At 36.7% G+C, this 15,986-nt stretch overlaps 1 protein-coding gene and 1 non-coding gene across 2 annotated transcripts in view; one reads left to right on the top strand and one right to left on the bottom strand.

Annotated features, from left to right (window-relative positions):
• MTMR8 (myotubularin related protein 8) overlaps positions 1-15,986 on the bottom strand; it is a 200,012-nt gene that overhangs the window by 115,925 nt on the left and 68,101 nt on the right. The window contains 4 exon segments of the mRNA XM_052662720.1: positions 3,169-3,297; positions 5,719-5,919; positions 12,106-12,155; positions 13,016-13,141. Coding sequence (XP_052518680.1) covers positions 3,169-3,297; positions 5,719-5,919; positions 12,106-12,155; positions 13,016-13,141 — 506 coding nt within the window.
• Positions 1,188-1,291, top strand: LOC128070659 (U6 spliceosomal RNA). The gene has a single exon (XR_008201633.1). It is a non-coding gene; the product is annotated as a U6 spliceosomal RNA (small nuclear RNA).

Below are 15,986 nucleotides of genomic sequence, written 5' to 3'. Positions count from 1 at the left end.
TGGATAAAGAAAAGAAAAAAATATATATATATATACACAAATACACACACAATACACATATATACAACAGGATATTACTCAACCATAAAAAGGCAAAATCTTGCCGTTAGTGACAACATGGATGGATATTAAGGATTTTATATTTATTAAGTGAAATAAGTCAGATGGAGAAAGACAAATATGATTTCACTCACATGTGGAATAAAAAGAAAAACAAATAAAAAAGATAAACACATAGATACAGAGAACAGGGTAGTAGGAGATGGTAAGCACATATATAGGCCCATTGCAACAGGCTCCAATATAGCTCATCACAGCACTGGTTAGAACCTTACATTGTTGATGAAAATGGTCAGGAAAAAGGCAGAGCTGTTTCTTGAAGAAAGCACATAGAGGGATTGGGCTGGGAAGTCAAGCTCTGCCTGCAGAGAGAAAGGGAGAAGCAGTGCTTCTACTCCACAAGAGGGTCAGGCTCAATCAGGCATTACCCATAACAAATTAAATATACACATTCCCTTCAACTCACATATCCCCTTCCTTAGAATCTATTCTGTATATTTTTATGAAATAAAGTGATTTAACTGACTGCATCCTGGAACCTGCATGGGAGAATGGATGTTCAGGGAGTCTCACCTGGGTGAAGATGACACTAAGGGAGGAGAGAAAGGCTATGCTTTGAATGCCCCAATTCATTGTTTCTTACATTTTAGAACTGTCTTTAAGTGCATTAAAGGATCTAAGCTTTTTAGGCAAATTATTGTTTGTTTATCTGAGTTTGAGTAAACTCTGGGAGTTGGTGATGGACAGGGAGGCCTGGTGTGCTGCAGTCCATGGGGTCACAAAGAGTCGGACATGACTGAGCAACTGAACTGAACTATCTGAAATTCAAATTAAAAAGCACTTTGGAATTGATATAAACAAAAATACAATATACCAAAATACTAGAGAAAGAACTGCTAAAAAGGAAATTTATAACTGTAAGTACATTCATTAAAAAGAACCACTTAATCTTACATCTTATGAAGCTAAAAAGGGAGGGCAAATTAAACCCAAAGTTAGCATAAGGGAAGAAATAATAAAGATTAAAACAGAGATAAATGAATATCAACAAAACTAAAGTTGGTTCTTTGAAAACATTAATAAATTCAATAAAATGTTAAGTTAAACTGATTAAAAACAATGAGAGGGTGCTCATTTTTGCAGCATATATAATACAATTGGAATAATACAGGGATTAGCATGACAGGTGTAAAATAATAACATGCAAATTTGTTAATCATTCCATATTTTGCTATGATTGTAGAGCATTAATGTTCTCGCCATAACAGCAAACAGCAAAATGGTAACTGTATGAGTAGAGGATGTGCTAACTGATCTTGTTGTGGTGAGCATTTCACAATATTTACATGTATCAGATCATCACACTATATACCTTAAACTTACATGATGTTACATGTCAATTATATCACAATAAAACTGGAAAAATGCACCTCAAACCCCTAAAAGTAACAGAAATGCATCATTTAATATGTATTATCCAGTTTATGTACAAGATGCTTTTGACATTAAACGAAGGTATTTCGACCTCAAGAAATAAAAGAGGAAAGTCTCAAATTACGAAAATCATAAATTAAGTTAGGGATGTTATTATTGAACTTCTAGAAATAAAGAAAAATACTAGAGAAAGTCATGAACAATTGCATGCCAACAAATTAGATGAAATGGAAAAATTTTTAGAAACATACAAACTTCTAAAAATGACTCAAGAAATAAAAAATTTGAACAGACCTATAACAGTTTTTGATTCAGTAATCAAAAAATTCCCAATAAAGAAAAATTCAGGACCAGATGGCTTCACTAGTAACTTCTACTAAACACTGAATAATTAACAATAATTCTTTTAAAACTATTCCAAATGTTGAAGAGTATGGAACACTCTCAGCTCATTCTATGTGGTCACTATAACCTTGATACCAAAGCCAGACCAGGACATTATAAGAAAATTGTAGATTAATATGCTTTATGAATATAGATGCAAAAATCCTCAACAATATGCTAGGAAACCAAATGCAGCAGCATATTAAGAGGATTATATACCATGACCAAGTGGTATTTACCCTATGAAAGCATGGTTGGTTCAAAATCTGAAAATCAATCAGCGCTACAGACCACATTACCAAAATTAACAAGAGGGAGTTCTCTGATGGCCTAATGCCCTGGATTCTGAGCTTTCACTACTATGGCCTGGGTTCAATCCCTGGTCAGGGAACAGAGATCCCTGAAGCCATGTAGTGTGGCCAAACAAAAACAAACAAAAAATAAAATTAAGGAGAAAATAACATATAATCATCTGCATCTCAACATGATTCAGAAAAAAACATTTGATATAATCTAAAACACTTTCATCATAAAAACACTCAACAAACTAGGAACAGAACGGAATGTCCTAAACATGATAAAGGTCATTTGTAAAATAAAACAAAACTATAACATACTCAATGGAGAAAGACTGAAAGATTTCCCCCTAAGATAAGGAACAGTATAGGAATGCTTGCTTTCACTACTTCTATTCAGCACTGGAAGTTCTACATAAGGCAAGAAAATAAAAGGCATCCAAATTGAAAAGGAATAATTAAAACAATATCTATTCAGAAATGACATAATCTTACACATATAAAATCCTACAGAATATACAAAATAAACCATTAGACTTAATAAATGCATTCAGTTCTGTCTTGTACTCATTGAATTGTGGTCAGTGAGCATGGCACCCTGTACTTAACACTTTGTGGGGAAAGTAGAACAAACTATATCAGCACATTCTCTTTCTCTGTTTTTCCTTCTCTTTGTGGGGGAAAAGGATAAGAAAGAAGAGAAATACGTAAGGAAAGACTAAAAGGAATGAAACAACCTACATCTTGACTGGTTGTACTACTATAAATAAACAATTGTTTCTTGTTTATTTCCCTAAGCAAGTAACTACAGAGCCCTGAAAACCAATGGGAGTGTGGTCTTGCTTTCAGAGGCAGCAAGGAATGGGTAATCTGGGAGAGAATGTCCTACTCCACAGCTTGGGTTATGGAGATGATGTCAGTTATACAAGGAGAGGCAAAGAAGCTGAGGCCTTGGGGCTTGCTGTAAGAAAGGATGAACAGCTTAGGAACTTACTGAATGTTGTAGGGCACAGTACTAGGATTGAGTACCCCATACATAGTGAAGCCTTTATAGAGAGGGTTCCTGAAGTCTGGTTTCCTCTGAACCAAGAAAGGCCACACTGAATGGGTTTTCTCATATATTCTGTAAGAAAAAAACAAGCCAAAAAATTAAAAGCAGCAAGCAGGTAACATCAATAGATTTGCTGAACTTGACAATCATCTAAATTCTATTAACAAGTAACCTAAGACAGAAGGCTAGGATATGATACAAGGAAAATAAAAAAAATGGTAATGAAGAATGATAGAGTAACAAATTATCTGGGCTTCAACTTATCCATTTTTAAAGAGATTAGAAAGAGTTCCACACTGAAGAACCACATGTGCCGAGAATATATGCAGAGACTCTGTCTCTGCCACAGATTGGTGATGTAATCTTAGGGATGCCCCTAGCCCTTTCTGGGCCTATTTTCTCATTTGTATAGTGTGATCTTTAAGGTCTCTTCCAAATCTTGGATTCTATGAATAACCTTTCCAGTTTTTAAAAAATCTAGAATTCCTTTTAAAAATCTGGTAAATTAACAGACAAGAGGTGAATTTCTGCTTTTCTATATTTTATTTCAAGCCAGCTTCTCCTCTACTCAGAAGGTATAAGACAGTGAAAGACAATTTAGCAATTTATATTAGTAAATATTTGTGAGTTGTCCTAGGTGAGCAGCACTGATTGTGATATTTATATTACAAGACTGATTCTTCTTATCCCTTAGCTGAGTCCCTGGGGAGTGACTTAGTTAACACAAAAAAGCATGGAATTCATTGTCCCCAATGAAAGCTGCTGTGTATCCATGCATGGGAAGTTCATTTGCTCATACAGTGTCAAAGAAAGCTCTAGGAGGACAACAAAGAGAAGTGATACGGGATATATGACGTAAAAATTGTAGTCTTGTAACTTTTAGAATCCTCAGACCATTTCAGTGAGGCCAAAGGAACTGTATATGCATCTTTCTCATTTGCTGTTGGTTGATAAAAGAAAAAAAAAAATCTTGCAGAGGTAACTTAAATAGTATTTGTTAAGTATTACTATGTGTCAAACACTGTCCCAGACTCTACTTAAAATACTCTATTAAATTTCATAATAAAACCTTGTGAGATATTTTATTCCCAAAATAATAATGAGAAAATGAGACAAAAATTAATTTGCAAAAGTCACACAGCTAGTAGGTAACAGAGCCAAAATCTGAACCCAGGTCTCTTGGATCCTAGAGTCCATGTCTTTTCTTTCATGGATGAATGATATGTCTGCTTGTTTTATATAATAACTATTAAAGCATATATTAAAATTTTCAACTTTCATACTTTTACATGGAGATTCAGATTTGTGTGAGGAATGGGTTGGGGATATATTAGCCTCATTTTAAGAGGGTGGAGAAAAAGTATACGGAAAAGATCTCTGATTTTAGTGCTAGAAAAGCAGGTCAGAGACAGAACAAATGTGTTTATAAGCATTTGAGAAGAGGGTAAGAAAGTTTCAGTTGCAAAATGAAATAGAAATGTGCACAGAAGCTACTAAGTAACTACAGATTTTGAAGCAGCAAAGTTCACCACTGTTCTCAGTGTTGACAAGAAAACAGAATTAGAGATATCATCTGATTTATCCAGGATATATCATAGCAGGGCCTGAGAACTTGAGCTAACTGCTACTCAGCTAACAACTCTGAAACAAGAGTGGATTGTGAGATAGTCACTTCGCCTCTCTATTCTTTTTCTCTGACTCTAAAACAAGGAGAATGCTATTCCCAGAAACTCTGTCTTGTCAACTTCAAAAATTATTTACATTTTATACATTGTGAGGATGTTAGAGTTTAAGTCTGGTACCAATTCAAGTGCCTATAGGAGCTGGGGAAGTAACATACGAAGTGAGCTGAGAATAAACAACAGAAAGTAGTGAGAATTGTGGCAGACAATAGTGAGCTTGATTCATTCAAATGGAGCAGTCTATTATTCAGCTCCAGCTGATTATTGCCATTAGAAAATGCAGGTCCAGTACTGCCAGAGTTCCTGATTTTGCAGAATATCTTGCCACAATGGCTTTTTGATTTTGGAAAAAATCCTAAAACAACTGGATTTTATGTGAAATATCATGATATTTAAATACTGACTACTAATTAACAGTCTAAAAAATACTCTACAGATGAAACAGAATATACCTGTTAAGCCAGACTTGGCCTATGACCTGCTATTTAGTGATCTTAGACACAAATGATAAAGGACAGTAGCTAATGACTACTCATACACTCATTCCTTATAAAACCCTTGCACATCCATTGCTTTATTGATTCCTCATGATAGATCTGAAAATTATGTATTATTAACCCTATTTCACAGATAAAGATTCTGAGGTTTTGAGGAATACCCATAAAATTCCAAGTGTTTTATGCTTCAAAAATTATTTTTATAGTTGTCATCTCCTCCCCTTTTGTGAACTGCTGTCCCAAATTCAGGGTGACTGGTAAATTTATACTGATCTTCTCTTCCTATTCAGTGTTTTCTCACAAACTGAATTCACCTCAGATCATCTCGATCCTTCTGGCAGTTTCCAAGGAAGTTCCCAAACTGGCAGGAGAAAACATGGTCATGAATTTCCAGCAGGAAATTTTCATTAAATTCAAAGGCACATGGAAATTGTTCCATTAATTGCCAGATACAGTCTAGGAACTGTGTGAAAATAGGGGATACTTCTTTAGAGTCCCCATCCAGGTGGCCACACCTAAGAGATACAAATAAAGGTAAAGAAAGACAATGATTAATATCAGGGATCACACTGTTTGGAACAGGCTATAGCAAGGTCACCTTCAGTTTCTGTGTTGGAATTGGTAAGGAAATATCTAATGCCTAAATACCACTTAGAATCTCAAAGTTCATTAACCCCAGTGGATCTTTTAGCCACCAGCAACTTTCACTATTATCCAGATCATAAACCCTTTGGTCATCTATTTCCTTTTACATCCTCTACAATAGAACTTTCTACAATGATTGAAATGTTCCATATTTGTGCTGTCCAATATGGCAGTCACTATTAAGCACTTTAAATGTGGCTAGTATGACTAAGGAACTGAATTTTCAATTATATTTAATTTTAATTAATTTAACAGCTATATTTAGCTTCATGTGAGCAAGGAGATCCAACCAATCCATTCTGAAGGAGATCAGCCCTGGGATTTCTTTGGAAGGAATGATGCTAAAGCTGAAACTCCAGTACTTTGGCCACCTCATGCGAAGAGTCGACTCATTGGAAAAGACTCTGATGCTGGGAGGGATTGGGGACAGGAGGAGAAGGGGACAAAAGAAGATGAGATGGCTGGATGGCATCACTGACTCGACAGACATGAGTCTGAGTGAACTCCGGGAGTTGGTGGTGGACAGGGAGGCCTGGCATGCTGCAATTCATGGGGTCACAAAGAGTCAGACACGACTGAGCGACTGAACTGAACTGAGCAAAGGTCATATATATATTGTTTACTGGACAATGCCTGGTGTGAAAATAGTATTTAATACATTCCTTAAATAAATGAAAAAAATCTCATCCCAGAACTGTTTAATGTTTTCTCCCCCATGATGCTCTTTCCCAACTCTACCATCCACTAGAAGCCCTAATCCACTGTAAACATACATGGCATCCTTAATTTCTACACTGAATGTTCTACCTTTTGATATGATTGAAATCTACCTCACCGAGGACACTACTTCTTGGGCCCCAAATAAAAGGGAGAAGGGTCGTCATTCACTCTTCATATATCATAATCCTAAAAGAAAGCTGAAGTGGGATCAATTTTCTCCTCATTACCACTGCATTCAACTACTCCTTTTACTCTCTTAAAAATACTTCCATTATGGATCATGCTCATTCATTTTCCTCAGTGTTGTCTTCTACAATATTTGGGTCACTTCTCTACAGTTTCTGAAGAATCTGACTCCAGTTGTAAGTACGTATCTTTGGAGTAGATGCAGATGACCTACATTGGCTTAGTCTACTTCACCGATCTTTACCTCTATCTACTTCACATCAGGCTTGTGTATCCATGGCGTCCATGTTTCTTGATGTTAGCTAAAGGTGCTTCCTCCACTTTGAAACCTTAATCTCAATATCCTGCTCTGATCACCATATATTATATTTCCAAAAGCTGCTCATCTTACCTCATCCAGCCCTCATCTTTGGACCTCTCTACTTGCCAGATTCCTCCTAGCTTCCTTACCACTCTATATTCTAGATCTGCCCCCATCAACTAGTCTTTCCCCATTTTCTTCAACTTTCTGGTCTTTTTTGTCATTATTTTCCTTCAAAATCCAACCACTGAGGAACAAACAAAGCTATGTTCTCTACTTCCACATCCTGACTGATAAATGCTGCTTGAGAAAAATTTAAAACCAGGCAAATTGACAACTTAAGTCTCCATACTCAGCTAGAACTTAATTGTTCCCAAGTAAGCTTTATTAATCGGTTTCCCTGATAGCTTAGCTGGTAAAGAATACACCTGCAATGCAGAAGACCCGGGTTCAATTCCTGGGTCGGGAAGATCCCTTGGGGAAGAGATAGGCTACCCACTCCAGTATTCTTTGGCTTCCCTGATGGCTCAAACAGTAAAGAATTGGCCTGCAATGTGGGAGACCTGGGTACAAGCCCTGGATTGGGAAGATCCCGTGTAGGAGGACATGGCAATCCACTCCAATATTCTTGCCTGGAGAATCCCCATAGACAGAGGAGCCTGGCAGGCTGCAGTTCTTAGGGTCACACAGAGTTGGACATGATTGAAGCAACTAAACAGCAGCAGCAGCAACCTTTATGTATATCCTTAACACAGTTTTCCCATTAACCCTTACAGCTCTTGCAAATTTTAAGCTATCTTCTGTAACCCTGACACATTTCACATTGATGTCTACAGTATTAATGAAAAAGATTAAGGCCATCAAGTAAAAATAACTAACTTCTGCCTTGGACATTTACCTTAGTTCCTTCTCCACCTGTCCTTCCATGTAGTCTCCACTCAAGAGGTGTTCTTAGTTATCAGTTCAGTTCAGTTGCTCAGTCCTGTCCAACTCTTTGTGTTCCCATGGACTACAACACGCCACGCTTCCGTGTCCATCACCAACTGCCAGACCTTGCTCAAACTCATGTCCATCGAGTGCATGATGCCATCCAACCATCTCATCCTCTGTCGTCCCCTCTCCTCCTACCTTCAATATTTCCCAGCATCAGGGTCTTTTCCAATTAGTCAGTTCACATCAGGTGGCCAAAGTATTGGAGCTTCAGCTTCAGCATCAGTCCTTCCAATGAATATTCAGGACTGATTTCCTTTAGGATGGACTGGTTGGATCACCTTGCTGTCCAAGGGACTCTCAAGAGTCTTCTCCAACACCACAGTTCAAAAGCATCAGTTCTTCAGCATTCAGCGTTCTTTACAGTCCAACTCTCACATCCATACATGATTACTGGAAAAACCACAGCTTTGACTATATATGGAACTTTGTTGGCAAAGTAATGTTTCTGCTTTTTAATATGCTGTTTATGTTGGCCACAGATTTCCTTCTATGGAGCAAGGATTTAATTTTCTTCTTAAAGGAGCAAGTATCTTTTAATTTCCTGGCTTCAGTCACCATCTGCAGTGATTTTGGAGCCCAAGAAAATAAGGTCTCCCACTGTTTCCATTCTTTCTCCATCTATATGCCGTGAAGTGATGGGACCAGATGCCATGGTCTTAGTTTTTCACATGTTGAGTTATAAGACAGTTTTTTCACTGTCTTCTTTCATTTTCATCAAGAGCCTCTTTAGTTCCTCTTTGCTTTCTGCTGTAAGGGTGGTTCTTGATAATACCTCAAGCTAAATGGTTTCATTTGGATGGAAGTCTATATCCCTCTTTTCTCCTAAGGAGTCATTCTACAAAACATCCACTATTTATTTCAAACCTTTAATCTTCTTTAAAATTTATTTATTTTCAATTGAATAACAACTGCTTTACAGTATTGTATTGGGCTTCTGCCATACATCAATATGAATAACAACTGCTTTACAGTATTGTATTGGGCTTCTGCCATACATCAATATGGATCAGGCATGGGTATACATATGCCCCCTCCTTCTTGAACCTCCCTCCCACCTCCCACCCATCCCACCACTCTAGGTTGTTACAGAGCCCCAATCTGAGTTCTCTGAGTCATACAGCTAATTCCCATTGGCTATCTATTTTAAATTCCTATTGGCTATCCATGGAGTCACAAAGAATCAGCAATGACTGAGCAACTGAACTGATCTATTTTACATATGGCAGTATATATGTTTCCATGTTACTCTCTACTTTCATCCCACCCTCTCCTTTCCCACCCCACCCAATGTCCATAAGTCTGTTCTCTACCTCTGCATTTCTTTTCCTTCCCTGCAAATAGGTTCATCAGTACCACCTTTCTAGATTCCATATATATATGATAATATATGACATTCGTTTTTCTCTTTCTGACTTACTTAACTCTGTATAATAGGCTCTAGGTTCATCCGCCTCATTAGAACTGACTCAAATGTGTTTTTTTAATGGCTGAGTAATATTCCATTGTAAATACACACCACACCTTCTTTATCCATTCATCTGTCAATGGACATCTAGGTTGCTCCATATCCTACCTATTGTAAATGGTGCTGCAATGAATAATGGGGTACATATGACTTTTTCAATTTTGGTTTCCTCAGGGTATATGCTTACCAGTGAGATTGCTGGGTCATATGGTAGTTTTATGCCTAGTTTTGTAAGGAATCTCCATACTGTCTTCTATAGTGATTGTATCAAATTACTTTCCTACCAACTTTGCAAGAGGGTTCCCTTTTCTCCATATCCTCTCCAGCATTTATTGTTTGTAGATTTTTTTGATGATGGCCATCTGACCAGTGTGAGGCAATATCTTATTATAGTTTTGATTTACACAATCTTCTTTTTTAAAACTTTTTTTTGCATGAAAGATTCTTTAAATCTATAGTGCTTTATAATTTTCACAAGTTTCAGACACATGATTTCATATAATTTCATAACCCTCTTAAAAAATTTCCTACCTACAGCTGACACTGAGGATGATGAGCCCATCAGTTTGCTTATTTAACAATCATTCATTAAACTTTGTTAACTTTTTGAGTCCTTCCTTTACCTTTCCTACCTACTCCTCTCTTTACCCCTCTTCCCTAGTTTCTTCCTAACCACTACTTTGTTCTCTACATTGGTGAGTCTGCTAGTTCTTTGTTACATTCACTAGTTTGTTGTACTTTTTAGATTCCATTTACAAGTGATATCATACAGTATTTGTATTTCTCTGTATGACTCTTTTCACTTAGCATAATGCCCTCCAAAGTCCATCCATGATGCTACAAATGACAAAGTTTCACTCCTTTTTTATGGCTGAGTAGTATTCCACTGTATATCTATCTATATATACAACGTCCTTTTTATCCATTCATCTATTGAGGGACACTTAGGTTGCTTCCACAACTTGGCAACTGTAAATAATGCTGCTATGAACATGGGGGTGCACTGTATGTTTCTAAATTAATGTTTTTGTTTTTTCTCAGATATATACCCAAAAAGAAACTCAAAAAGAAACACAACAAATACTGGCCAAGGATATGAAGAAAAGGGAACCATCCTACTTGTTTGTGGGAATATAAAATGGTGTAGCCAGAGTGAAAAATAGTCTGGAGATGTCTCAAAACCTAAAAATAGATCAACCTCCTCTTCTTAACGTTCTAAAATACCACCAGTTCTAGGAATTTTCCTTTGCCCAGAATGGGTAAGGTTCCCTTGTAGCAGTTATCATGCTGTGTGTGTGTTAAGTCACTTCAGTCGTGTCTGACTCTTTGTGACCATATGAACTGTAGCTCACTAGGCTCCTCTGTCCATGGGATTCTCCAGGCAAGAATATTGGAGTGGTTGCCATTCCCTCCTCCAGGAGATCTTCCCAACCCAGGGACCTAAACCTTATCTTTCACATCTCCTGTATTGTCCAGCAGGTCTTTTACCACTAGCGCTACCTGGGAAGCCCATGTCATATTATACTGTCATCACTGATTTTATTTTCTATAAAAGAAGGGACAGCAAACACATCTGGTCCAATACAGTCCCCTCAAAACCTGGCATATTGCCTGGACCAAAGTTTGTTGACAAAAGAAGAACAAACAGATGGATCCAAATAGCTAGAGAGTGGTAATCAAAAGAAATTAAATGTATACACACAAATGTGGGATAATAAGACTTAAACAGCAACCTCCTTGAGGGAAAAACTCATATTTTATGTGCCTTTATCAACTCGGTGTCACACATAGTTTACAGCATATTGTTAGGTATTTGGTAAACATTTGTTATTCTCATAACACACAAAGTCTCAGTAAGGCTATTTGGCTTATAGCAGCACTAGATCACTAAATAAATATAACTCCTTGCATCCACTTCTTACCAAAGAACAAAAATATGCAAATGCCTTTTTTCTTATAAAAGATTAAAAGTTGCATTGCATTAGATATTACTCCCTCTACCTGAATGCTCACTGTTCTCTCTAGCAAACTCCTATTCAGTCCCTAAAATTCATCCTTAAAAATTGCCTATTCCTGGAAGCCTATCTTGTGTTCTTCAAACACAGTTAAGTTCTTTTTCCTCTGTGGCCTATGATGTTTAGTCTTCCTTGAAATATTTAATGATTTGATATAATCATTTGTTTCACTTTGAAGGCAGATACGACAGTCTAGTTACCACTGTGTCCCTAGATCCTTAGCATTATTTATGGAATATGTGTTTCTTGATGAAAAGAGATTTATGCCATGTTCAACTTATTCTTCCTTCTTAGACAAGAACATATCAGGGTTTTGATAAATCTCACCCTACTGAATTCTCCTTAGCCTCCACCTTTAAAATGAGGATATTTTTACCTTTGGGAGAACTTGTGGCCCATGGATATCCATTCTTTCTCTATCAGGATCTTCATTTTATAGAAAAGGAAAACTTTGCATTAGAAAAATCATAAAATTAATTAATCATACCTATAACATATCAAAACACTTTGCTAAAGTGGACTTCGTACAAATTTGTGTTGAATGATCATAAAGTTAATTTTCCAAATGATAAATGAGTAATTTGGATTTCCTTTAAAGGCCTATAAAGGCTATCTTCAAATTTCAAAGCTCTCAGGAGAAATCATTCTGGATTTGTACTGTCACATTTTTTTTGTTTTTTGGCTTTTACATAATGTGTGACAGGCTATATGAGTCATAACTAAACTTTGATAAACATATTAAATTCAACCTATGAAGAAACAGGAATCCAAAGGCAGTATTTGAGTTTGTACTAAGAACAAATCTTGGTATAAATGCATTTCAACCATTAAAAAAAAAAAAAAAAGCATTTCCAAAAGAAAAATGAGGATAAACTCCTACTGTAATTTCTGTTTCATAGAAAGACAAAGTAAGAAGTGTTGGATTCAGCACCAGAAAACAAACATCAGTCTGACATCAAGACAGCTGACAATGAAGATGATGAGCCCATCAGTTTGCTTATTTAACAATCATCCATTAAACTTTAACTTTTTGAGTCTTTCCTTTACCTTACACCAACCAGCCTATTATATCCAACTTATCTTCTGATGGGTAAGAAACTATGTTGAGTGTGCAATGGAAAGTATGTAGATTGTAAATGCCTACTTTAGTGAAAGAAGCTAAACTGAAAACCAGAGTTGTTTTTGTAGACCTCTTTCTTATAGAAAACAAATCGGTTGAGAGTTATATTTGATCTATTCATAATCGCCCACTTGTGCAAGGTAAAATCCAATCACTGCTCTCTTACCATGAGTCCTTTGAATGTCCTATAAAATGGATCTAGGAGGATGCTGGCCACAGAGCAGACTTGTGCTGTGCGGTCCCACCCATCAGAACAATGGACTAAGACATTGGTCTTTTCTATCTTCACTGCCTGTAAAGACAAGAGGCAAAAAGTAGCATAAACAACTTTTACATAGCATGCCAGGTTAATTATATACGGTTACCATCAATACAGCAGAGAACTTAGCCTTAACTGGGCTACATTAATTTCTTCTCATAATATTGGTATCCTATATGAGGAATGACCCTGGAAAAGGAAATGGCAACCCACTCCACTATTCTCTGTCCATAAGATTGCCTGGAGAATCAGAGGAGCCTGATAGACTATAGTCCATAGTGTTGCAAAGAGTAAGACACAACTGAGCACACACACATGGGGAATGAAAAAGAAAATTAAAAAATGTAACAAAATCAACACACAGAAATCCCTTGCATTCCTATACACTAATAATGAGAAAATAGATAAAGAAATTAGGGAAACAATTCCATTCACCACTGCAACGAAAAAAATAAAATACTTAGGAATATATCTACCTAAAGAAACTAAAGACCTATATATAGAAAACTATAAAACACTGGTGAAAGAAATCAAAGAGGACACTAATAGATGGAGAAATATACCATGTTCATGGATTGGAAGAAACAATATAGTGAAAATGAGTATACTACCCAAAGCAATCTACAGATTTAATGCAATCCCTATCAAGCTACTAGCAGTATTTTTCACAGAGCTAGAACAAATAATTTCACAGTTTGTATGGAAAAATAAAAAACCTCAAACAGCCAAAGCAATCTTGAGAAAGAAGAATGGAACTGGAGGAATCAACCTGCCTGACTTCAGGCTCTACTACAAAGCCACAGTCATCAAGTCATCAAGACAGTATGGTACTGGCACAAAGACAGAAATATAGATCAATGGAACAAAATAGAAAGCCCAGAGATAAATCCAATCACCTATGGACACCTTATCTTCAACAAAGGAGGCAAGAATATACAATGGAGAAAAGACAATCTCTTTAACAAGTGGTGCTGGGAAAACTGGTCAACCACTTGTAAAAGAATGAAACTAGAACACTTTCTAACACCATATACAAAAATAAACTCAAAATGGATTAAAGATCAAACGTAAGACCAGAAAATATAAAACTCCTAGAGGAGAACATAGGTAAAACACTCTCCGACATACATCACAGTAGGATCCTCTGTGATCCACCTCCCAGAATACTGGAAATAAAAGCAAAAATAAATAAATGGGATCTAATTAAAATTAAAAGCTTCTGCACAATAAAGGAAACTATAAGGAAGGTGAAAAGACAGCCTTCTGAATGGGAGAAAATAATAGCAAATGAAGCAACTAACAAACAACTAATCTCAAAAATATACAAGCAACTCCCGCAGCTCAATTCCAGAAAAATAAATGACCCAATCAAAAAATGGGCCAAAGAACTAAATAGACAGTTCTCCAAAGAAGACATACAGATGGCTAACAAATACATGAAAAGATGCTCAACATCACTCATTATTAGAGAAATGCAAATCAAAACCACAATGAGGTACCATTTCATGCCTGTCAGAATAGCTGCTATCCAAAAGTCTACAAGCAATAAATGCTGGAGAGGGTATGGAGAAAAGGGAACCCTCTTACACTGTTGGTGGGAATGCAAACTAGTACAGCCACTATGGAGAACAGTGTGGAGATTCCTTAAAAAACTGGAAACAGAACTGCCTTATGACCCAGCAATCCCACTGCTGGGCATACACACTGAGGAAACCAGAATTGAAAGAGACACATGTACCCCAATGTTCATCGCAGCACTGTTTATAATAGCCAGGACATGGAAACAACCTAGACGTCCATCAGCAGATGAATGGATAAGAAAGCTGTTGGTACATATACACAATGGAGTATTACTCAGCCATTAAAAAGAATACATTTGAATCAGTTCTAATGAGGTGGATGAAACTGGAGCCAATTATACAGAGTGAATTAAGCCAGAAAGAAAAACACCAATACAGTATACTAACACATATATATGGAATTTAGAAAGATGGTAACAATAACCCTGTATGCAAGACAGCAAAAGAGACAAAGATGTATAGAACAGTCTTTTGGACTCTGTGGGAGAGGGAGAGGGTGGGATGATTTGGGAGAATGGCATTGAAACATGTATAATATCATATAAGAAACGAATTGCCAGTCTAGTTTTGATGCAGGATACAGGATACTTGGGGCTGGTGCACTGGGATGACCCAGAGGGATCTTATGGGGAGGGAAGAGGGAGGAGGGTTCAGGATTGGGAACATGTGTACACCTGTGGTGGATTCATGTTGATGTGTGGCAAAACCAATACAATATTATAAAGTAAAAAATAAATAAATAAATAAAACCCAAAACCAACACATGATATGGGTAAAAAGAAAAACAAAGGAAGATCTACATTTATAAAACTTCTGAAGAAGACATGGATCAATTATTATAGCGAGGAGTGGGCAAGAGGAAGAATTCATGCTCAAAAACTGGACAGTTCTGCATCTCAGTCCCAGACCTGACAGTAATTTGCTTCAGAATCTTTAGCCACTTAAGTCTTACTAATATAAATACTTTTAACTTAAGGTGGAGAGGTTTACCTGTCTTAGGTAAGTTTCTATATAATCAGAATGATGTAAAAATATGGGCAGTTACTCCACCTGGGCAATTTTGGCAATGGGATCTATTGAGCATTCACTTATTCATTCTAGCACTTAATTATGTATCCCTCTATGTCATGTATATGCTCAGGATTAGAGATACAAAGATGAGACTCAGTTTCTGCCTTCAATGAGCAAAGTATTCAGGATTAGCAAAGGTAATAAATACAATGCAGTGGAAAAACTGATGCTATAGGGTAATATAGCCTTTTGTAGGAGCCAGGGAAGCTTGAGCCTTGAAGAAAATG

The sequence above is a fragment of the Budorcas taxicolor genome, chromosome X (assembly GCF_023091745.1).
Source record: "Budorcas taxicolor isolate Tak-1 chromosome X, Takin1.1, whole genome shotgun sequence".
NCBI classification, from domain to species: domain Eukaryota; kingdom Metazoa; phylum Chordata; class Mammalia; order Artiodactyla; family Bovidae; genus Budorcas; species Budorcas taxicolor.
Note: the sequence above shows the minus strand (reverse complement) of the source record. Positions and strands in the feature narration are given on the sequence as shown.